The 24,616-nt window shown below is 41.8% G+C and overlaps 1 protein-coding gene across 5 annotated transcripts in view; it reads left to right on the top strand.

Moving 5' to 3' along the window:
• The first annotated feature begins 5,334 nt into the window (after positions 1-5,334).
• BAZ1A (bromodomain adjacent to zinc finger domain 1A) overlaps positions 5,335-24,616 on the top strand; it is a 66,187-nt gene continuing 46,905 nt past the window's right edge. The window contains exons 1-3 of one of the 5 annotated variants that reach the window (XM_064460249.1): positions 5,335-5,514; positions 6,278-6,427; positions 13,656-13,934. In XM_064460249.1, the coding sequence (XP_064316319.1) occupies positions 6,315-6,427; positions 13,656-13,934 (392 nt within the window). In that variant the 5' untranslated portion in view covers positions 5,335-5,514; positions 6,278-6,314. The other 4 variants (XM_064460247.1, XM_064460251.1, XM_064460250.1 and 1 more) reach the window with 4 other exon arrangements.

Here is a 24,616-nt window from a genome sequence, read left to right as displayed (position 1 = left end):
CACACCACGACTCACCCGTGTGTTGTCAACTGGGGAGACATCCAGAGTCCACGTTGAGCCAGTTGCTGGCTTTTTCAACTCTGCTCTTATTTGGCATCTACCATCAGAATAGTGCCTAGATAGTTAATCTCTTTACCTTATCCTTCCTAAAGCCCTCTGAAGTAGCAGGACAGAAGAAAATAGGGTGGGGGCCAAAGGAGTCTCATATTAAATGGTTAAGTAAGTCAGAATGCTAGTCATAGTTGTGAGTCATCACATTTGTCGAATGAATGACTCTATGAAAATCCAGCATGGTCTGTATTTGAGCAGGATTATATGTTTCAGATTGGCTCATCACTGTAATCTTTGACCAAATAAGCCAGATCAGTTACTGGGCCAACTTCTCTTCATGTGCTCCTCAATAGAAACTACGCTGCATGGGATCTCTTCCAATACACAAGCAGGTTTGTCTAATCCCAATATTACTGGGGGGGGGGGAGGGGAACCCACAACAAACTTGGGACTGTACAGTCATGTAATAAAATCATAAAGTAAAATCCTTTAAATTATTGGTTCTACTCATCAAGTGGACAGAGAAGTTGTTCAATATAAGTAATTCAAATAAGATGAATGCAAACTTAGTAAATGGTAGGTTAGTATTATGCAGTTTGAGAGTTTTAAACCTTAAATTTGACTGCATAAAGAATATCTTATTGATTCAGAATCAGGTTTCAAGAAGGCTGATGCAGGATATTTAAATCTATTGTAAAATGCTATACATCACTCCCGTAGTGACAATGTGCATATGTAGCAAAAGACAGCAAATTCACCCATCATTCATTCAAAACCATTCATCAGTCATCATTCATTCTAAATATTGGTTAGCAATAAGAAATTCAGCACATTTTAGTGTCAGAAAATTACAGTAGTGTCAATACTCTGTATGCTGTGCACTAAAACTGTAAGAAAGAAAATGCAGTACCAATCCTTTCAGAATTTAAGCTGGTTTCAGAGACACTATTAGGAAATGGATAGTGGTTTCACAACATCATTTTACCATTTTGTAATCAGGTTAGAGGCCAATCATACATGGTCATCGCTGCAAAGTAGATGAGGTCGGAGTTCTTCCCCACTAGTGTAAGGTTATCAACTTAAATACATTTAATAGCCTTTTCTAAGAGGGAAATAATAGGATATGATTAAAGTAAACTTTAAAGGAACACATCTCTTCATTTCTGGAGTTGCATGGAAATTAAACATGCAATATCCATTAAAAGCAGTGAGAACTGTATGTCTAAATCCTATTGAACTGTGAAAAACAATGAAGAGGATGGAATGCCTTTCTGTAGAAAAACTCTGATGATACAAGAAACACCTCGGTGCTCCCTGAGGGCTTTGTTGAGGGATGGGCCCTGCTGTATTGGGTGTTATTTAACTTCAGCTATAGGTGAAGCAGACCCTGGCCATGGCTTACTGCCCTCTATAATAGTAACAGACCCAAAGATTATACCTGCATTTGCAGCTGTGGAATGCCTAGGTATTAAGAAACTACCAAAAAATGTGACTATACCAAAAATTAACTGACCACAGGGATTGATTCTTTACCTTTATTTGTGACTCATGTGAAAGCAACAAGTGTTGAATGTGTCCAGCAGCTGCAGAATAAGGAACCTCCTATCCTTGTGATTACAGAACTGCCTTAAAAGCATGTTGAAATACAACTGAGCTAGAATAAACAAAAATGAAATGTGTTGTGAAAAATCATCTGTGTATCTCTTCCTTTTTTTTCTGACTGAAGTATGTTATTTATAAGTGAGTGTGTTATTAAAAACTGAGCCTAGCACTTTACAGCCAGTAAAAGACAATAGACCAAATGTTACTGTTACCCACAGCTGGAGCGGATTGATAAAACCAGCATATTGTCTTTGCTCACATAGTTTAAAGTCTAAATAAAGATATATGATCAAAAGAGTAAAATGGCTCAGCAAGGTGGCGGAGAAAGGGTAAAAGGTGAAAAAAAGCTATATCGGTAAGTTATAAAATGCATAATCAGATAAATAAGGTGGTTTTGCTGGGTGCTGTAAGCTTTAAAGACATTATCTACAGTTTGTTTGCATTACTGAAAAGAAGGACTTTCAAAACAGTGTTTGGAAAGAAAAGGGATGATACTATTCCCCAAAAAATCTACTCAGTACATTAAAATGAGTCGATGCTTTCATATATGTTACACTTCTTTTTTACATGCTGCAGTCCACTGACAAAAAGGTTGATTGATATTATGTCATGAATGACTATTGATAATATGTCATTTGACTGAGCAACTCACTAGCACTCTATCATTTAAGTGCATTTTTCAACATTTGTCTTGTTAACCATATGGTTTTTACAAAAATTAGAGTTGAGAACCTAGAATGCCATTCGAAGTCCGAGGAAGCTCTTTATGAAGAAACCAAATAATTTTTTTTCTCTGACTTCAGCCAAACCCTGGGAGAACAAAGTAGCAACTTTGGGGGGAAAATAAAAAGCACAAAAAAGCAAGCGGGCAAGTAGCTACTCAACAGAAAAAAAAAATACAGGTAAAACTGAGTAAGATCTTTGCTTTCGCATGGTTCCAAGTATATGAATTGGCTAAACATCAGTTATTCCAGTATAAAGTTAGGTGTGAATTTAAAGTGGCAATGCTCTAGTAAAATAATTCCATGTGCTCTACTTGTTCCAGAATAACAATAGTCACGTGCAGAATTGTTTGGTAATGGACGTAGCTGAATAGATATTTTTGAATATATGAATAGATATTTTGGAGTATCTTTGTGTAAAGCAGTTCCTGGTGGTTTAAAGACAGGAAGAAGTAGGGTAGGACAGGGAGAGAAGTCTGTGATAAAGCAGGGAACAAGTGAAAAGAAATTTAAAATTTGCAAATTGTGGGGAGCTTTGAAGGAGCAGCTGGGGTGCTGCCCCGAGCCTGGGCCGACACTCCCTAGGAAATTGTTCTACCCTTGTAAACCATAAGAGACCAAGCGTTTTATAGGATTTTATGTTCCCAGTACAACTATTTTTCAAGTTCTGTGAATGAGAACTGCAGCCTCCCTGGCTAGGGAACTCTGTTTATTATGGCTGTTAGTGTACAAGTCATCTTTTAAAAAGAAAGCAGCTTCTTTTTTGCCGCTTTGTGGCAAAATCCACATCAACAGACACACTGAATCTCATCAATAATCCCATTCTTGTATCTTGAATCAAAACTATACTTTCAATGATGTCTTAAAATGCCCAAATTATTGCAAAAATAAAACTCAGTGCAAAAATACAATAAATATTCCCATGGAAGGAAATGAACCTTTTTCTGATTTCAGAATTAATTTCCATTGAATTCTCAGCGCCCACTTAGTGGACATTATCTGGTGTCATAAAAAATTGTTGTAGTTCCTGCTGACCTTAGTGGGAGCAGAATCAGAGCCTGGATTTGTGGATTTTAAAGAACAGAGCTGGATTCAGAGGTGAAAACTAAATGAACTGCTCCTCTGTACCCTAAGAACACGAAAACACAGTGCAACCCTATTACTCAGTGAGGATCTGTTCGCTGGAAAATCACTGAGGGAATAATGAGAGGGGAAGAACAAGAGGAGGAGGAAAAGGTGAGAAGAAAAGAGAAAGAGGGCAAGAGAGAGCAGAAAAGGGAAAGGGAATTTGCTTTTGATGTCACAGTTCTATCAACTCATGCATATTTCATGGGTACCAACTAGTGCTAAAATAATTCTGTGCTGACAATCCAAGCTTGAAAAAAATCAGCCACATTCCCAAACATCATGATACTGGCTTAAAAATAATGGCATTTACAAAAATTCGAAATGCAAAGCTTTTCTTTTCCTTCTAATTTGTAAGCCTTTTGGGTTCACATATCCAAGCTTTTTTCTCAAACCTGAGATTTAGGAATGTAATTATTTTTAAGGAGACCTGAGGTTCCAATTTAATCAGATTTGCTGAAGAGCTAGAGCTTAAAACAAGGCTAAGTGTTGCAAAATTTCACTGTAATCATGAGAGCTGGCAACACTAAATGTCATAACCGTGGCATACTGTAGTTCTGATGCAAAATGTACTAAAAATTACCAGATGTTAGATACAAGTGCATTAACTCAAGTTACATTTGTGCCCTTTACTAGAAAGTAATTAAAAACTGAAATTAAGCCAGATGGCAAATGAAAATAAACTGGTAGGACTCAGGAGTTAACCTGTTTTGTAGCTCTAGCTTCCTGTTTGTAAACTTAACTAGAAGAAGTGAGCATTAAGGTTTCTCATTGCTTTTGATCAAAACCTGCTCACTTTTTAAACAAGGTAATGGATTGGATGTAAACATTCTTTTAGGTTTTAGTCACACAGTCTACAGCCCTGCCGATCGTTGCCTTTACTTGCAGAGGTAAAGAAAACAGCCCAAGCACAGGTGCAGGAAACAGTGCGGGACCTTTATTTGCAGGAACAGCATTTTAAGTTGTAAACGTGTACTATTTGGACATCAGCCTTCGGGTATTATTCACCTCAATAGTTCTACGGAGTTTCTACAATTATTCAGTAGATTTTCATGTAAGCGCGGGACATTGCAATGATTAACTATAATGGATGTGGAATTTGTGTGTTATGTCTTCAAGCTGGCTAGCACTCTTAAGAACACAATTAAATTAACACCCCAGTTTTAATTACCAATGGCACTGTAAATGCATTAGTGTTAAAAAAAAAAGGTGAAAAATTAATATACTAGTACAACCACGTAGTGACATTTTCGGTGAACTGGAAAAAAATGAGGCAACGTTAAGGGGCCCACGTACAACTCTTACGCTCGTCTCAATTGTATGTGATCTCTCTTTCAGCAAAATACACCCGTGTGCCCCCGTACGCTCTGACAGCTGTATCCCCCTTGGCTTTTGGGCTGTAACAGAGAAACGTCCCCGGCGTTGCACTGTCAAACGCCGAAAGCGCTGTGGACCTGCCGAAGGGAAAAGCCCTGCAGGAGAGGCGCCGGCCCGCGCTCGCAGGGCAGGTACCGGGGCAGCGGCTCCCCGCGGGACCGGGCGGCTGGCGCTCTCCAGGGGCCGGCGCTTCCCCAGCTGCTCGGAAACCGGTTTCGGAAGCGCTGGTAATGCCGGTGGCAGGAGGCGCGGCCGGGCCGGGCCGGGCCGGGCCGGGCCGGGCCGCCCCGCCGTACCGTACCGTGCCGTGCCGTGCCGTCCGCAGCCCGGCCCGTATCGCCCCACGGCCAGAGCCGCCTCCCCCCCACGGCCAGCCAGCCTAGGCCCACCCCCCACGCACCGGAGATCTCCGGCTGATAATTCAAAAATGGAGGATGCGCCCTCTCAGCCATTAATTAATAATGTAGCTCGCTGTCTTCCTGTGTGACACACGCTGGAAGGCACCGAGCGGCCAATAAAGATGTAGGGGAGAGCAGGGGAAGGCTCCTCCCCGCAGCTCTTCCTGATTGAGGGCTTGAAGAAGTAGATCAAAAACTTCCCAGGAGCCGGGGGGGGCAGAGGAAAGGAGAGAAACGCGGTAAGGGGTTCCGCGCTTCGCGCCGGCCGACCAGCGAGGGCAGCCTGCGGCCGCACCAGGTGGGCAGGAGGGGAAGGGAGGGGGCCCCCCGCCGCCCCAGGCCGGAGGGCGGGCAGCCCCCTGCGCTGTCCCGCGGCGGCGGAGCCCGGCCGGGCCGGGGCGAGGCTGGAAGGGCGAGGACCCCTTTAGCTAGTGCCCCGGCAGCGAGGGAAAGAGGGAGATAAGTGGTCGGCGTTGCCCCTCCTGGGTGTTTGGTTTGCGGGGAGGAAGAGGAGGCGGCGGCGGGGGAGTGGAAGTTGGTGTCCAGCCCGGCGCGTGTGGGTCAGAGGCGGGGGAAGGGGGTGACCCGGGGGCAGGGGAACCGGAGGAGACAAAGCGCAGCGGCGGCCGGGGTATCCCCCGAGCCGAGCACGTTGCGCGGTCGGGGCGGGGGGCGCCGCCTCCGCGAGCTGCTCGGCGTCATGGCCCCATTGTGAGGCAGCGGGAGGCGGAGGCGGGAGGAAGGATCCGCCGTTCGCTCCGCGCGCAGTCCCAGGCAGGCAGCGGCGTGTCAGGCACACAAAAGGCCGCCGCGCCGCCGCCGGCGCTTTCTCCCGCTCCTTCTCCGGCTCCCCCGGGGGGAGGGACACGCCGGGCCCGCTCCCTCCTCCCCGGGCCGGGGGGCGCCGCTCCCCGCACTCGCTCACTCCCTCCGTATTTTGTTGTCTTTTTTTGTTTTGTTTTGTTGTGGGTTTTTTTTGTTTGTTTTCCCTCCCCCTCGAAGCGGGTCCCGGGGCAGGAAGAGAGCGCGGAGCGGGGCGATGCCGCTGCTGCACCGAAAGCCCTTCGTGAGGGTGAAGCCCCCCGCCGACCTTCGGCCGGACGAGCGCGTTTTCTACTGCAGGGTCACTAACGAGATCTTCAGGGACTACGAGTAAGAGACAACCCCTGTGTCTGTGTCCGCGTCCGTCCGTTTGTCCGTGCTTCCCCCCCCCCCCCCCGCGGCGGGTCGGGAGCGGTTTAACCCCCGAAGAGCTGACACCTGGGCGGGCGGGGAGGGGATTCCCCGGCAGCGCCGGAGGGGGGGACGGGGGTGGAGGGGGGGGCGCGGCTGGCGCCGAGTCCTGCGGGGGGGGGGGGGGGGGAAGAGGGCGGATCGTCCCGCCCGGGGCAGGGGGAATCCCTGCCCCTCCCCGGCGGGGCTGTCCCGCAGCCCACTCCCCTCACGGGGAAGGAGGGGAGCCGGCCCCTTACCCACCTTCCCCCCGGTCGCCCCCGCACCGCTCCTTCCGCGGTGTCGCCCCCGCCCGTGTCCCCCTGCCCCCGCCGGGGAAGTGAAAGTTGCGCGTGTGGGAGGCGGCGGGCGGTAACGAGCGTCTGCTGGGCCCGGGCTCGCCCCCGCCCGCAGCCGCGTGTCGGCGGCGGAGGGCGCTAGGCCGCCCCGCGGAAGGGGCCGCGCCGGGCCCGGGTTCAGCCGGGGCAGCGGGGCCGCCCGCCCGGCGTATGCCGGCCGCCCTATTGTTGTGATAGCGGGCGGGCGGGGGGCGCCGCCTGCGGAGCCCGTTGGGCTCGGCCGCGCTAGGCTCCCCGCCGCGGGTAACCCCGCGTTACCGGTCCTCCGCCGGGCCGGGGTGTCGGAGCCGCTGCGCCGCCCAGGGCCGCGCTCGCCCCGCCTCCGCGGGGAGCCGCTGGCTGACTCGGTTGGAAATGGCCGGCGGGCCCTGCCGCCCGGCCCGACCGAAGGGGGTGACCCGGCCCGGCTGAGGGGGGCTGCACCTGCCCGGCGGGGCTCCGGTCCCGCAGCCGGAGCCCGCCCGCCCTCCCTGCCCGGCCGGGCGGCACCGCCGGAGGGCGAGCCGGCCTGAAACCGAGCGGGCGCACCTGTCCCCTTATGATCTGTCCTTCTAGTGAGGTTTTTCCTCTCTCTTTCTGTCCCTTCCGTGCTTTTTTTTTTTTCTTTTCCCTTCTCTCCGTGTAAAAAGACCAATTGAAACTGTGAAACTGTCGTTAACCGTTGAAGGTGCCTTGCTCGGATAGCCCCGAACTTGCCGCTGCTTACTGTATCGCTTCTGAGAATAATTGCCAGAAAGTATTTAGCGATACGTTTTTCAAAAGCTGATAAACGTGTCTGTGTTTTCACTCCCCGCCCTGTCCGACCCAGCACCATCCCCACCTACAGAAAGGCCCCCGCATCCAAACTTTTTTTTTTGAAGACGTGCAGACTAATGAGATTAAATCTGAAATACTTCTCATTTGCAGCATATGAAATTAGAGCACACCTAAATCTTTTTCTTGTTTAGACTTGTTTTTTCTTACTCAAATACACTTCACCTAGTAAAATTTTAAAGAAGTTGGATTAGGTAACTTTAGAGGGTAATGCCTTGCCGTTTCCTGGATAATATACTCTGGGTGGGAAGGCGGGTGTTGAATATTTTGTTGGAAGTTTTGTCAGGAGTGTTTTCATTATAGGGTGTATAAGAGCGTAACGAGCAAGAGCTGAGAGTCTCCTGTTTTTGTAGGAATTAAGTCCCCCTTCCCCAGCTTCCAATACTTTGAAAGCTGCTTTTCTGGTTACAATTATTATTATCACATAATTAGATGACTCTGTAATGTATTTGTTGACACTGCACTGAAATACATTTCAGGTGTGTGTCATTTTGCTAGAATTTCATCATGAAAAGCATCCTTTTAAAACATCTTTTTGCTCTTACAGGTTTGGTGAATATTTTGAGTACTCTGACAGGCTTATTTACACTGCAAGGATGTTGCCACTAAGAAAAAATAGGGAAGACCAAATTCTGTATTTAACCAAAGTTCACAAGTTAAGGGATACATTTAGACTTGTGTTCACACAGGTGATCCCTAGAAATGTCAGTGGGTGGTTAGCTCAGAGGTCTGGGCTTAGAATATGGTATTTGAGAAAACGCTACAGAAAACTCTGCTGTGCTTGTTTTTTGGGTATGTGGGGTGGGTTTGTGTTGTTTGTTTTTTTTTTCATTATCTTCTGGCTTTTTTGTTAGATTGGGTAAAACTGGTGCTTTGTATTGAGAAGTTTATTTTTTACTTAGCAAGGCATCCTGGCACGGATGAGTAAGTTTGGATTAACGTTAGTTGTTTGTGGCATAATCTACTGGAGGACATCCTTCAGCAAGTTTTAAAGATGCTGATCCTTGTCTCTGCTGGCTGCAAAGTGATGCTTCAAATAGCAAGTGTCTTCTGGAAACAACATTTCCCGTTTCTTTGCCTAAGCAAGGCCAGTTAGATTAATAAGGATAAGGAGGGCCCACTCTTTAAAAATTGTGTTAGCTGTTTCATGAAAGAAAACCATTGTCCAAATCAGGCTTCTCTGAATCTACTTTTGCAATGGCAACTTGAATTTTTTGAGGGGAGAATTTAAAACTTACAATCTGACTAGATCAAGCAGGCTGTATATATACATACGATTAGCTGAATTCATCCCCTTCCTCAATTACATGAAGCTTTTAATTACTACAAAGGGTTAAGACTTAAATTGCTTTCTTGTTTGGGTTTTTTTTTTGCTGTTTTTTTTTTTTTAACAGAGCACAAACTTAGTGTTGAAAAGCTTCTTTCATGCCCACGGCAGCTTTAGTAGAGACGAATACAAATCATACATTAGTATTACTCTTCTCTGTATAAGAAAGCATTATGCTAATACGAGGAGAGTTTGGCAAGACTAGTATTTTGTAAAATGACTTTCCCATTAAGAATGCATTTCCTTTTTTAATCTGAAATACCATTGCATAATTTTGTAACCCTTTAAAAGGGGATGCAATGAGGTGGTAGTGTTTGATGGTATTAGGAGTAACAGGAACTGGGGGAACTGATGTTCTTCGTGCTTGGTTGTGCTCCTGGTTAGAGGTACAGACCTGGGGACAGACCAACAAAAGAGTCTCTGGAGCCATAGCAGTAGTTGGAACAGCAAGTACAGGGATGCACGAGACGCGTGGGATGCACGAGAAACACATTAAACTGGTGGGATGTTGCCACCAGTCTTCTGACACCTTGTCTGTGAAAGTTAATAGCTGATATAGATGTGTGGTGAAAGCTACTGTTAAAGGATGGGAAGTCTTGCTTGTGAAGACAGCCTGAGAAAGAAAATGGTGAGTAGTACAGGTACAGTGGTAGGAATGTTCCTCATTCTAAAACATGGTGGGGAAGAGCTGTTTTGCATCTTCACAACTTACTGAAACTTCGTTATAGATTGGCATGTGGAATTCTTGGTTACAGTCAAAAAGGAATCTGTTCAAAAGGCTTTTCAAAGTGTCCTTAGTTAAATCAGGTGGATTTTTCTGTTTTGTTGAAGAGAAACGCATAACTTGAAACATATTCCTTAATGCATAATTAACCTGTAAATGTTAAGGAATAAATGTGTGTCTATATCTTTTTTTGTTTCTTTCTTTCTTTTGTGCTTTTATTTTTTTTGTATTGTTGACCACTTCTAGAGACAAGGCAGGGTACAGGAATGCTTTTGTGTTCCAGACTGGTGGGGTTGGTCTTCTGTGATTACCCTCCTACCATAGGCTAAATAGATTATATATTAGAAACTTATAGGGGCTTCAGGATTAAAAATAATGATTATTACAAATTAGCCATTCCTTAGATTTATTTTTTCCTGCTTTTTGCTCTCTTAAATTTCACTTACTTAACATGACTTTCTCGTATTTTACATTCTCTGATACATAATTCTTCTGTTTAAAAAAACACCCTCCCCCCACTTGTTTTTAATATATGCTAAGAAAATGAATGAAAGGAAATGGTTTGAAACAAACGTGTTCTTGAAACACACTAAAAATACAGTAGATCTTGGACTCAGTGGGAATACTTGGTTAGTTCAAGCAAAAGGCATCTGTCATTTCTAGGCTGGATTTTTATATCCATTGCAAGTGCAGTCAGGAGAGAGATTGAAAGTAATTTATTTCTAGCTTCTGTTGATGAACTGCCTCCTATTAAACACCTGCCAAATAGCATTATTAAACTACTTACCAATGATTTGCCAATAATTTAGCTGGTTACCTTACCTTGCATGGGAAACTAGCTGTATAATGTAAGTGAAAAAAGACATCCAGCTGAGAAGTCAGCATCAGTTACTACTACAAAGACAACTTGTTTTTTAGTCCCTGTTCCTTGAGTAGCTGAGCTGATGAGGACATCTTCACTAGGGCGCTGCAGTCCAGTCGGATTTCTCGCAGGGGGATGGGACCATGCAAGTGAGCTCTGTGGACGTGTTTTGTATGAACTTCCCTCTCCATGTTGTCAAGAGGAAGCCCCAAGGACTGTAATACTGTTGATAAAGATGTAGATAAGGCTTCAGATGTGAAGTAGCAGCAGATGCACTTGCTGTTGTGAATTGAAGTTGAATGTAGAATATGATCAAGTGCATTATTACCCTTTGTAAAGAGAAAGGGTATCGCTGCTGCTGCTACTCTTCCCTTGGTTTGGTAGCTGTTGTGTCTGCTCTTTGTAAATATTTTTGTGATAACTGGTGTGCACCAGAGAGAGACAAGGACAGAAAGACTACTACAAATAACATCTACTGCTATACTGTTGGGATTTTGTTTTCTCTTCTCTCTCAAACCAAGTTAAAGTGAGATCATTAAAACATTGCAATAAAACTGTGTTAACAGACTAAGCCACAGATGGTTTTGATGTGCTATAGGTAACGACTAGCTAAAGACAAATAATGCTTTCAAAATCGAATGTAACCTTTTTCGCACATTTTTTCTTTCTTCCCTTTAAGTTAATGGGGAAAAATCCACACAAAACAAAAGAGGAAATGAGGGAGAATGAAACTAGATACACAAACCACTCTTGTATGCAAATGGAAAAATGTTTTCTTCAAACGTGTTTCAGTTAATCTTAGAATTTTACACTTGTAATAATCATGGATTCAAAATTTTTAGAGAGGGGTTTGTTGGTTGGGTTTTTTTTAGGTGTGGGGTTTTTCTTCCCCTCCCTGCAAGTTCAATGCTGTTGCTTTAAATAGCATGACTGCCCAGTGTCCCCTCACAAAGAATAACAGCAGCTCTTAAAGGGACGCTGTCAGTGTCAACCTCAGTCTTCCTCTGTCTCTGCCCTCTTCCCCACTGCCACCCCGTACTTTCATAATTTTTGAAAATTATGTTCTGGTATTTTTTTTAAATAACTCCTAGGGTGGTTTTCTCTTTCCTGGCTAAAGATAATTATCAAGAACCTCTTTGTGAACACTTGTGTGTGAGACAAAAATATATGTAGAGAGACACAGCTGCATGAAGATTTGCGTAGATGTTCCTTCATCTATTGAAGTCAATAAGACTGCTAAAAATTATTGTGATTCTAATACACAAGTATTGAAATGTAGGGCAGGAGGAGACCCTGAGAGATTTTATGTATTACGTATTCCATCACCTTAACAAAAAAAATTAAAAATGCAGATTTTTGTCGAACCTGTTTAAAATGTTTAAGTAACTAGTCTATACCTTAAAGATCCTGATTCACCATGGTTAACAGCAAAAAAGTATATTCTGTCCTATGCACAAAGAATGACTGACAGACATCTGTTCTTCTTGTATTGAAGAATAATTTCACTCATTCTCTCTTCTTTGTTCTTCTCCTTTTCTTGTTTTAGAGTAAGCAAACCCAAATTATTCCGTATTACTTACCAGTGTTAGACCCATGTACTGTCAAATATATTGAGTAGATGCAGGTGATATAAGAATAGGAAATTTTGTAGCTGTTAAAGATTACTCAGATAATATCTCTCTTCCTTTTCTGTCCTTTTCCCCTTCTTGCAGCTGATGTTCTTCCTAAAGCATCTTTCTCTCACTTGGAGGAATCCTGTGTTCATACAGAAAGGATTATCTGAGCCAGGACCCTCCGTTGTCCTCAATCTGGAATTTCCATTTTCATTTACAAAATGTTATGGTTCATCTGTCCATCTGTAGTGAACATCATCATCTGCATCAGTCTAACTAATGCATGTTTGCCAGCTTGAGTTTGCAGGGAGCCTGCAAGAAAAAACTCATGTGAACTGTCCAATTCTCATCCCATTACAATAAATGATTTGAACAGTTCTAGGCGTTTAAAAATGGGAACACTGCGCAGCGGTATAGGTATCTTGTGTAGTGTGCAGTGTTCTGAAAGTACTGTGTACTTGAAATAGCTTGAAATAGCGGAATAGCGGAACTGATAAAAGGCAAAACAAAACTGTGTGTCGTGTTGTGTTGTATACTTATCAATACTAGTCCATTAATATTTTTAAAGGCAGGCAAATAAAAATCAGTGTCTGAACTGGGGCATGTTGAAAGATTGCTCTGCTGTCCGATCACTGATCCGTAGTGTATGGTATGTTTAACGTGGTTTTGCGAATAGCTACACCATCTACTTCATGTAGAAAGTGTTGTATCAGAACAACAGCTGTTAACTGTCAAAAATTGACAGGTATTGCCTAATTGAAGAAGAAAACTCTTCTTTCTTGATTCCAATATGACTAGTAAGCAATAAATAACAATTATGTAATTTTAGTGTTAATTGGAAATACAGGGAAGGAGGAGAATCAGTATTTGCTAATGGACAAGGGAGGAGAAGAATCTGTAGGAAAAAATAGTTTAATGCTTTCTTGAAGAGCAATGCAAACAGTGAGGGAATAAAAACTATTTAGAGAACTACTTGACATGAATTTTTTTACCTCTCCTATCTTTTGATTTGTGAGCTAGGGCACTCAAAATCTGAAACATATTCAAGTTTCAACATGTTTCTGTGATCTTAAGGTTATTTTATGTTTGAACAGTTTTAACCCTCCTCTTGCAAATATTTGTGGAAATGTGGGGGATGTGAGGAGGATATGACACCTATTAAATTCAGTGTGATTATTCGTATGCATAAGGCTTGTTATACGTGAATATTTGTTTGCAACACTTCTAGATCTTGATACTGTTACTATAGTCTGTAGTGAGAGGAGACTTTGGTTTTACGGTAGCAATTTACCATGCCATGGCTAAACAGTAGTAAATAACCCTTGATTATCTACAACCTGTACAGGAGTAGAGCTGCCTCTGCATTTCAGGCTTGTAAAAGAAATTTGCTGCTGTATTGATAGTGAGCAAACTGAAAATGTCAGAACTCAACTGTTTTCTTTCTCTCTCCCCCACCCTCTGTCTTTTCAGTGATTTTTTTGAACGCACCATTCTGTGCAACAGCCTTGTGTGGAGCTGTGCTGTCACAGGTAAACCAGGACTCACATATCAAGAAGCACTGGAATCAGAGAGGAAAGCCAGACAGAATCTTCAAAGTTTTCCAGAGGCACTCATCATTCCAGTTCTGTACTTGGCCACCCTTACCCATCGCTCCCGACTTCATGAGATCTGTGATGAAATCTTTGCTTATGTCAAGGATCGGTATTTTGTTGGCGAAACAGTGGAAGTAGTTAGAAACAATGGTGCAAGGTAAGTATGTTTAAAAATACTTTTTTTTAATTTGGTGTGGGCGTTTTTTGTGTCCGCTGTTTAAAATCAAAAGTCGTGATAATAAACTCCATCAAACACACCTGCAGTGGGATTTGATGCTTAAGCTAACAATACTGTTACTGCTTCTCCCTACTGTAATTAAGAGTAGGGATTGTATTGCTGGGTTTGGTATCTCTTTCCTTAGCTTAGAAGCAAGCAACTGTGGAGGCAGGACAGCTCTGCCGGGTCTTGAGACTGCAGTTTTTTGGTCTGTGTGGTGGATTTGCAGAGGAATGTCAGTCCCCTGGTGTGAGAAAGTATGAGATGTAATGAGAAACTAGGGGAAGCTATGAATTAAGAATCATATGAAATTTTTAATAACGTCACCCAGACTGTAATTGATCATATGGTGTTTTGTGTACTCAGAATGGTGAAGCTATTGAAAGCCTAAAGAATTGATGAAAGTTAGATTTCTGCTTTTTTAGGTAGTGATGAAAATTGACCGCATTCTCAGAAGTTGGGTATTAATCATAAAATGTTTGTAACAGGTGATTATCTGGGTTTTAGTGGGATGTTTTTTTTTTCCCCACTTAGTGTTATGTTTGCACTTATACTGATCCATATGTATTGGAAGCGTTTTTATTGTTATCTTAAACAGATTAAAAACTTGGAGGAATTTTGAGCTTCAGATGCTTTCCTTCTCATATCATTGGTACATATGCTCCATGGTATAAGTAAGTTGTTTTACAACATGGAGCTAGCTTGCGTCTTTCTTTAAAGCACCTCTGTGAGAGGACTAGAAAAGGTCCATATTTTGTTTAAATGAGTTTGCAGTTTCACCTAATTGAGGTTTAAAATGGGAAAGATTTAAACATGCTCAACCTGGGAATACCTGCAGAATGTGTGCTGAAGCCTTTGTGGGTTCCAATGCTGCTGAATTTTTTGTTTGTGGGGATGTTTTGTTTTGTCTTTCTTCAGGAGGAAGGTGCCAGCTTACCCTGCTGACTAGTCAGGGCACAACCTATCAACTTCTGTGGGTAGCCTGAGGTCTCGGTGCATAATCTGGTGTATATGGGGTGATAGGAGTGAGCTGGTTTAAATTGGTCATTGAAGAACACCGTTATTCTGTATGAGGGTTTTTTTTAGCAACTGAACTGGATCTTATTTAAGGCAAATTTTCTACTACACCAGGAAGTAAAAATCTGATGTGCTCTAGGAGATAAGTTGTAAGGAAATTTGTTTGGGTATGTAAATAATGTCGGTGTTTAATAGAAGAGCTTTCCATCTCTTCCCTGCTGTATTCCTTTCAACCAGTGAAGTCTCCATATGCAAAGCTAGGATGAGAATAACTTCTGTAGAGTTGCTGCTTTCTGTACAGAAAACCTATATCCAATGTTTGTTTCTATCTTCCTCATCTTTATACTTGTCTAATGACTAGACACAGGTTACCACTAGTATTACAGTCACTTTGCTTGGAGAATAAGTGGTTTTCTTCCTGTTGTTTTAAACTAGAAACCTCAATATTATCAACTCTCAGCTGGTTTTCATTTGCTCAGTGAAACGCCTTTGTTTTCAATCTTTGATGATACTGTCATCAAACAGTATTAGTTTCCAAACTAATAGCAAAAAGAATGTGTTAGAAGAACAAACTTCTTCCCCAAGAACAACCCTCCTGTCTTTCTCTTACTTTTCTAAGCTCTTTGCTAAAATACTTATGCTTGTGCATCTTAGCTTTTCAAAGCTTAAATGAAAAGTAGGCTTATATGCAATAAATACAAGTCTGTCTTGTTTCTTTGTCTTTTGAAATTCAGAATCCCTAACAAAATGGTTTCTGCTTACCATGTAAGCTAAATTCGGTTCAGATAAAGTTGTGATACGATTCTGTCTCATGAAGATAGTGCTATCAGGTTTTTACCAGCCTTTAATTCAGTCATCTTGGTTATTCAAAAGTGTGTTGAGATAGATATCTAACAATTTTGTGTTTATTTTCCACTTTCACAGATCAATATATTAATAGGATATACCCTAAATTTCTAAAGCCTTTGGGGTGGGCTAGATAGCATTCAAAATACCAAAGATTCAGATAAAATCCATTTCCATTGAAAATTAACCTGCTGGAGATTGTATGTTTTAAAACTACGTAAGTATAAATCTGTGTGTGGTAAAACGAAGCATGGAAAGTTCACCTTAGCTGTTGTATGCCCCTCATGATCTAGACAAACGTATAGCAGAGAGCTAGTTCAGACCTTTAATACTAAATCCAGGGAACAGTGCAAATAACGTGGTAATGCATAGGGAGAGATACATAATTAAAGAATACAATGTGGGAGGAGGTGAGGCATAGTTATTCTTTTGCCCAGTTAACAGTTGATTTTGACCTATATTTTGAAGTACTACATTGGGGATTAAGTATACCAACTCATGTTACTTGTAAATAACACAGCTGTTCAACAGAGCGATTTGTGTGTGTTTGTCCTGTGCAGCTATGCTTTTGTGATCTTTTCTAGCAAAAATGGTCACAGTCCATCTATAGTGTTATAGCATCCTGTGAGACCAAAAGAATTTGACAGATCATGAAAACCCAGTTGTGTTGTGTTGACAAGTCTTCCACTGCATTTATGTATGAAGTTTTTTGCACGTGTAATGTTAGCAGGATTGTTTGTTATCTGAGCTCCATGCATCATTTAATGTGAAACCTACAACATGCGTGTGTAACCAGGTGTTGCTCAAGCAGTTTAAGTATTGATATTTTATAGCTCCTAACTTTGCACATGTAATTCTTGTAGGATAGATTGCCTTGATGCAGGTTTCTAGGTTTTGAGCGAAGTAAATGGGAGTGAACCCAAACATTAGAAGGGTAAGCATTTTGGCTTAATGTAATTGCTTTTAACCTGAGCATATAGTTTGTAGTACTGTAAGCAATGGACAGGTGATCTAGAAAGAGTAAGAGGACACATGCTTTGTGCAGAGGCTAGGCAAAAGGGGTTGTTTTGTGTGGGATTTTTTGTTGTGTGTGGTTTTTTGTTGTTGTTGTTGGGTTTTTTTGGAGACCGGTGGTCCTTGTATCCAACCTTTGTGTTCTGGTTGTTGCAGAACCTGATGCCCCATTTCTTTTCTGATCTCTATGTCCCTATCAGGCTCTTCTGGTTTCTAGCCCTTTGTTGCGCTGCTCAGTTTTGAACTGGCTGCTTCCGCCTTGTTGCTGAGGTCTGGTAGGAGGAACTCAGAGTTCGGGAGATATTCTGTCTTCCTGTTGTTTTGGTATGTGTGGTGTCTTAACAGCCCTTATCAACCAGAAGGAAATTGCAGAAAAAGCCCCCTGGTCCTATGATGTGGCTTGTTCAGGCAGTCTCTGAAAACGATATGTGCAATTTGGTAATCTAGTAGAAGCAACAAGGAGATAATTCTGCTTGCTCTTTAACTCTTTCAGATGATGTATTGATTAAAAATAGCCAGCATTTGTGGTTTGTGTGTGGCCAGCTTTTCTGGTCAAACTGGGGCTGACTTTTTGCCAAAGTGGCAGCTCTGTTATGCTTTAAAACATGAGGTGACTGGATTCCCAGTTAAAGAACCATAGGAGTTGTGTAACAATGCTTTCCTTGTACTGCCTTAATAAAAGACAAAGTTATTTGAAATATCGGTCAGAAATATCATCTAATATAGACAGAAAACAATCTCAAATTAAGTTTAAGTTTGTCTGAGCTGCCAAGGAATTGAAAACAGCTGGCACTATAAGGACCATTATTTAGATTGTCAAATTGCTGTTTATGGAAAGTAATTTTTTGGAAAAGGTATGGAAATTATTCAAAAACTTGTTGGCGGGGAAATTAGAGCAATATTTCATGTCAGCCATGGTCAGTTAAGATGTAAAATAAGCAGCTAATGTTTTAGCTCGCACTTTATTTGAAGCAGAGGAAAAATATTGACTGGAATTGCTTCCTATATTTGCTCTTCAGAACTGCAAGTTTAAGATCCATATGATACTACTTGGCCTTTTGTTTTTCCACAAGGAATGGCATCTCTTGCAGGAATCTGTCCGTTCATTGCTGTCTTAGTATTATGTTCTATTATTGGTACTTAAAACTTGTGAAATTGATTTTCAACATCTTGGCATCTGAAGTCAGTTGCCTGAAAGCTGGAACTACGTGGTGTTGAAGGGCTACCTAAAATAACCTCAGTGAATGCCTCAGACACACTGAATGAAACCTGTAACCACGCAACTCACTCGGCTGTAGGACTCCTGAGGTCAGGACTGTGCTTTTTTTAATTTTTTAATTATTCTAATTTGTCAGAGGAAAAGCTTGGTTTAAAGCATGTGCAAACAACCAGTTGTGATTTATTGTCAGTGTTCAGAGACTGGACACTATCACAAGAAATAATGGCTGTCTGTCTTAAGGTATACAAATGAGCAGGGCAATAATTAGTTAAATAATCTGTAAGCTTGCAGTCTGAGTTGAGCAGTGAAGAGATCTGAGATTTTAGGTTGGACAACTCTACTAGCTCTTCAGTTCCGCCTCCCCTGCCCTTAAAAATAGCTTATGTGATGATGCCTTCCCTTCAGCACCAAGGGCGGGGGACAATCAGTTGTTGTCCAACAACTAGTGTGGACTTAATTAAAAAGTCAACCACCTGCAGACTAAAGTAGATTGCTTAAAGGTACTGTATAAGAAGGAAGAAATCATACAGAACGTGGTAGATATTAAAAAAGTAATTTTTCCTTGAATTTGACCACTAGATGACACCACTGCAAAAGAATACTTGCCTAATGTCTGTGAGCAGGCAACACCAGAATGCTCTAAGAGAACATGTTGTTTTAAAAATGAACCTATTTACAGAAGTAGTAGGTGAAATTCTCTGTTATGAAGGTTGCTTCATCTGATCATACAGGCGGTATAGGTTAACATCCTTCCTCTGCTCTGAATGATCTGATCTTGACCATTGCTAAGCTGTAGGAAACGTAGATAATCTTGGAGCAACCTGGTCTGTAAGTAAAAAAAAAAAAAGTTTCAACCCATCAATTGTTTGGCTGGTGTCCCAGTGCTTTAGGACTGTTCATAGTGGATTAGCCACTGCATTAGGCCAATTAAAAGATTTGCATACTGTTTTCATCCCTGCAAGTGTTAACTGGGGCATGGGAAGCATGTTGATGGCCATGACTGTGCCTAGCTGATATGGAGTTGGGATGGTAGAAGATAATCCTTGTGAGAGATAAGATTATAGCTAATTTTCCAACTTTTTTATTCAAACCTGCAACAAGGTATTACTTGAGATACATACGTGTGTGTATATATATAGTTGTCTTCTGAGAACTAGGATAAGTTGATATAAGACCACTAGGTAGTGAAAAGCAAAGTGTCTTCCATCTTCAGATTTTAGCAAGTTATAGTGAATTCAAATTATTTTGTAGTCCACCAACAGTTTTTCCCATTGACACATAGGCTTCAAAGCTGTCTAGACACAGAGGCACTGGAGCCAATGTCTACGGAATCAGCAAGTTACAGTGTGTTTTTGTAGTGGTAGGGCTTAAGCATGAGTTTCTGCATACAAAGAAAATTTTCTACTTTATTTCAAATTCACCTTTTGAAATAAAGATAGCAAAGTTAGGGTGGTGCTTACAAAACAGCATAGCTGACAGTATTGGAGAGCAGCTTACCTATTCGTAGCGTGAGTACAGTTTATATTCTTCCAGCATTGCCGTATAAGGATCAGTCAACCCCTGGCCTGGAAAAATCATGTTTAAGGAATTCACTTTCCACTGCCCATAAGTCTGGTGGGATAAAAAGATATTTGTATTTGTTGACTAATAAATATATTTGTATTTGACTGGGATGATGATATCTGGGACAGAACCTGCAACTCCTTTCTCATAGATTGTTGGACAGTTGTTACAACTATTTTTGGGCACTGCCAATCTCTGATAGCTCTCATTTCTGTGCACACTCTCTACTTTTATAACTATAAATTTAAAGGTACAGGTTTTGGCTTGTTTGGTTTATGAATTTTTTTAATCAGTACAATAATATGAACAGAAGGTTGGACAAACTGACGCATATACCAGTGTCCACTGTTACTTAGTGCTGTCCTAATTCCACAGGAGTCAGCCAATGCAGCTACTGTGTATATAGGAATTCTTTTGTCCTAAGCAAAAACATGCTTCTTACTATTTTCTTTGAAGCATACAATCTTACCTATTACTTGACAGGCAAATGAAGATGCTAAAACTCAAAAATGGCAGCTCTTACCATCTTTCAGGAAGCCATTGTGTGCATAAAACTTGTCTCCTTATTGTGTGCTTTTTGTTTTGTGTGTGCATTAAACTGTACCGGTTAGCTTAGTAAAAGTTATCACTTATTCTTTCAGATCTCATCTTGCTTTTATCTCTGTAATTACTTTCAAGTGTATGAGAACTGTTAGGACAAGGATATGAGTTACTGCGCTTACCTGACATTTACTACTTAAAAACTTACTAAAAGCTGACAAAATAGGAGGAGGCTATATCTTTTTGGTACTTGCTACCATAGTTTCTTGTATTACTCTTTTGGGCTTTTCTCTATTCAACTAAATTTACATACTATTAGAAAATGTGTGCTTTTTTAATTTTGGCATTTGAAAAACTTTCATTTAGGTGTCTGTTTTTAAAAAGTGATTTTTTTTTTTTCTTGACTCACTGATCATTGTTTTCTTTATGTTAAAAGTTGGCCTCAAAGTATTGTGATGTTCACCCACTGCCCCATTTGAAACAGCCTTCTACATCCAAGGGATGGTTTTTGTCTGCTTACTGTAAAGTATACAAGAAGCACATTTATAACTCACCTGGGCCTTCAAGGGATCTTGTTTTTTGACTTGAAATGAGGACAGGGCAGAGTGTCAGACTATTACTTCTATCACAGTAGTTAGCACCAGCCAGATCAAAAGCTATTGTGCAGAGTGCTCATTGATGGGCAGTGAGAAGTGGTCTCTCACCATAACTGTGGTTGGATGTAAATGCCTACTCAGCGTTTGGGAATGTCTCTGAGTAAGTGGAAGTGCCATTAACTGCAGGGTCAAGGTTCCAGCTTGACGTCCTGTGATGGCTGGTTTGGCCCATTACGTAGTGGAGTGCAGCTTCTCTTCCTCAAATTGTGGTGGTGTTCTGCTTCAGCAGAGGTAGATGGAGATAACCTGCTTGCTTGCAACTTGTAATAGCTTGTGTATGTGCCTTTGAGTTGGTGAGCTGAATGAAAGAGAAATTTGGCAAGTTACACTTGCCCTTTGTTCTGGTTTTCCCTGAATCACTCTCATCTTGGACTACTGGTAAGTATGAAGGATGTACCATGTCTTGCCCAACTACCTTGTTAGGTGTGTGGTTTCCCTGGAACAGACTTTCCTAGTATCCCATGGTTCACTTGCCAGGATGTCATTTTTCAGTTAGGAAGGATAAACTACTGAAATCGCTGAGCTACTCAACAAATTACAGTGTCTCAGGGCCTCTAAATGAGGGAGGTCTTGCTACTATTTCTTCCTCCTCTGCAGTTGTCTCTTGCACATGTTCAAGCTCCTTCAGTGAGCTGCTTGAAGCAGCTGATACAACACAGACTTACCCAGCTCTTCATATTGGGTTAGTTTTGGGCCTTTTTTTGGGGGTTGGTTTGGTTTTTGGGATTGGTTTTGGGGTTTTTTTTTTGGTCAGATAATTGAATTCAATTTAATGGCAATCATTAAATGATTGAGTGCCAGAGCTACAAAAACCAAGCACCTCACCAAGTATACGGCTGGAAGGAGGAATGAAAAGGGAAGATTTCCCCCTTTGGCGGTGGTGAAGTGTTGTCATCTCTGCATCTTGTGGAGCAGCAGCCTGAGGCTGCAGGTGCAGTTTGCTTTTTGTACACCATCAGCCTGCTGCTTTCTTACCGTTCTGGGAGTGGCAAGGTTCAGGCTGACCTTAAAGTATTCTGCTAGTTGTGCTAAGCTGCTCTTCAAAACACAGCCCAGAATCGTTATTCTCGTGGGAGACCGAGGGAATTGGGTTTCTGGAGAAATTATGTCATGTGCCACAGTCTCCAGTCGGTGTCTCTTGCCTTAGATTGCTGCAGTCAGTTATGTTCTTGCACCTGTGCAGCTGACCAGCTCTACCCAAAATTCATGGAAATCAGTAGACCATCTCAGTTTTGGTTTTTTTTCCATTTGAGAGAGGAGATGTGCACTGGTATTTTTTTAAAAAAATCACATTGGTGATACCTCCTCTGGCTTTGTGTTTAAAACTTTTGGGATACTGTGTTGTTCTGCTTTCTTCAGAAATATCCCAGATTTAATCATATAGGCCAAGCACTTCTTGGAACCTTTCCCATAATATAAGAGACCTCAAAGAGCTTAGGTTCTGAGCATAGCAAAAAATAAAGCTGTGAGCATAAAGACCATCCTTGGGACAGGTCAGAGGACATGTACCTGGTTGTTGATAGCAGCCTGTAGCGCAGAAAGGGGTACGCAAAACTGTTTGCGTATAGGGTAATCCTTTTGCAGGTTTACTGTTCTAGCTTTTGGCTTTCAGTGTCTGAGCTAGAGTTGCTGGGACTATTGCATAAAAGTTCATGATGGCTCCCTTCTCAATTTGTCTAATCCTTTTCTGAATACCTTTGGGATTCACTTAGTGTGGCTGTAAGTTTTTTCACAATATTTATTGTTATCTGAAGAAAATGCTTCCTGATTGACAGGGATATTAGCGTACATATTTATTTCTTTAATGCTGCTGTATCTTTAGATTAAGGTGCCCCCAGTTCTTATTTTATAAATAAGTGACTATATAGATAAGGGAAATAGTGAGCATGGTTTGACCTTGATACAAGCTCTGTAAAGATCTTAATGTATTTCAAGTAGTATGTTTCATTTGAGTGTCTTGCTTCAGCTTTCAGCTCTGCTGTTTTATGTACCTCATGATATAAAAGGAGGGTTGTAATAAGTGAACTCATGGAATGATCAGGTTATTGAGAAGAGCAGACCTTCATTCGCACTAGAAGCAGAGTGTGTTTGCCTCTCTTAGCCCAGGGAACTGGCTGCTCCTAGGCTGTGACTTGACTGTAGCAAGGCTAAAAAAAGTATTCATTTGTAGATTATTTCTTTAATTCCAGAAGGAATGGTTGAATCATTTTCTTTAATCTCCCCTCTATCAGTAAGCATTAAATTTCATTGGATTATGCTTTTATTGAGTCAGGTAACGTGTGTTTCACTTAATTCCTTCTCCAAAGGTTTCTGGTAATGATTTGAATGAAGGCATAGAGGATGGAGAATTGTGTGCTTTCTGTGATAGCTTACTCCATTAGTCGTTCTCCCTGTTTAATAATAAAATGGGAAAAAAAAAAAGGCAGCTGTATTGGGGATTTTGCTACTTACTGAATTGAGTGTATAAAAGATATAATTTCTGACCTTAGAGAAGGAGATGTGATACCCTGTAAATTGCAGGGGAGTCTGATGGATAAACAGGTAAATTAAGTGTTGGGAAAGTACTCGGTGACTAAATATTAAAGTCTTTTTGTCCGGGAGGATTGATTCGTGTGTGTGTGTGTTTTAGCCTCTTTGTCCTTTCATGGCATTGGGTGGCGTAGGCTGCGATTTAGCTTTCATGTGGCTGTTTTACTGTGATTGCGAAATGTGGTGTATATGCGCTCCCTCTAGTGGTCTTCAAATAGTAAACAGATTAGAAAAGTCTTAAGCATCGGTGCTTTTGATTATTTTCCATTATAAATTAATTTAAAAGTGTTTTTAAATTGAATTGAACTCTCTAGGAAATATATTTTATAATTTTAAACAAAAATAATTCTACTAAGAAGTCTTTTTTTTTTTTTAGCAGGTTATCTTTGTTGGGATTTAAAAAATCAGCCTAATAATACATTCTGCCATGCAGTCAGCTCCATTTTATTTACTATGAAGGGGATGCTGTGATGTTCCAAATACTGGAAAACCAAGATACTGTAATAGTAGACTTTTCTCTGAGGACTCAGCTGGAGTCTGGTGCTGGGCCAGACCTTTATAAGCCTCGTCGGACTTGGACTTGTTTAGTGAACAGCCACTAGGCTCTGTCTCCATCACTTACTCTGGTGCTCTTGGTTCTTTACATGGAGTCTATTTAGATTTGCACAGTTAATTAGCTTGGGCTCCGCTCACCAGGAAAATGTGTCTTCCAGCCCCAGACCAGCCAGCTTTGGAAGTGGGACTGGCTGGATTGGAACAGCAGCGTGCCTGCAGTCAGTGAGTCCAGCAGACTCAGGCTACCCCTGCATGCAGGCAGCTCTGGCGTCCCCATGGATAATTAAGCATTGGTCATATTGTTGTCTTTAGGAATATATAAGGGTACTAATAGGCTGGGGTTTCTTTAAATTGTTTTAATGTTTGTTTGTGTTTTTTTTTTTTAAATAACACATCGTAGTTCGAGTGTCCTGGAGCTCTCTCCCTGTTAGAGACTTGGGGAGGATAGCTGCAGGCACTGTGTTACTGATCCTAGCTAAACTCACAAGTGAATATGACCTAGGATATTTTCTCCCTCTTCCCCCCCCCCCCCCCCCCCCGCCATGTGTGGAGATTTTGGATAGTACTGTCTACTTGCAGAAAGAGGTGTTTAAGAAATATTTTGACATTGTTTCCTTTTTGCTAGTGTTCATTTCAGACTTAGAATTTGTCTGTCATAGATTTGTTGGGGTTTGTTTGTTTTT

This window comes from Phalacrocorax carbo, chromosome 9 (genome assembly GCF_963921805.1).
Source record: "Phalacrocorax carbo chromosome 9, bPhaCar2.1, whole genome shotgun sequence".
NCBI classification, from domain to species: Eukaryota; Metazoa; Chordata; class Aves; order Suliformes; family Phalacrocoracidae; genus Phalacrocorax; species Phalacrocorax carbo.
The sequence above is the reverse complement of the archived record's forward strand: the minus strand, read 5'-3'. Positions and strand labels throughout refer to the sequence as shown.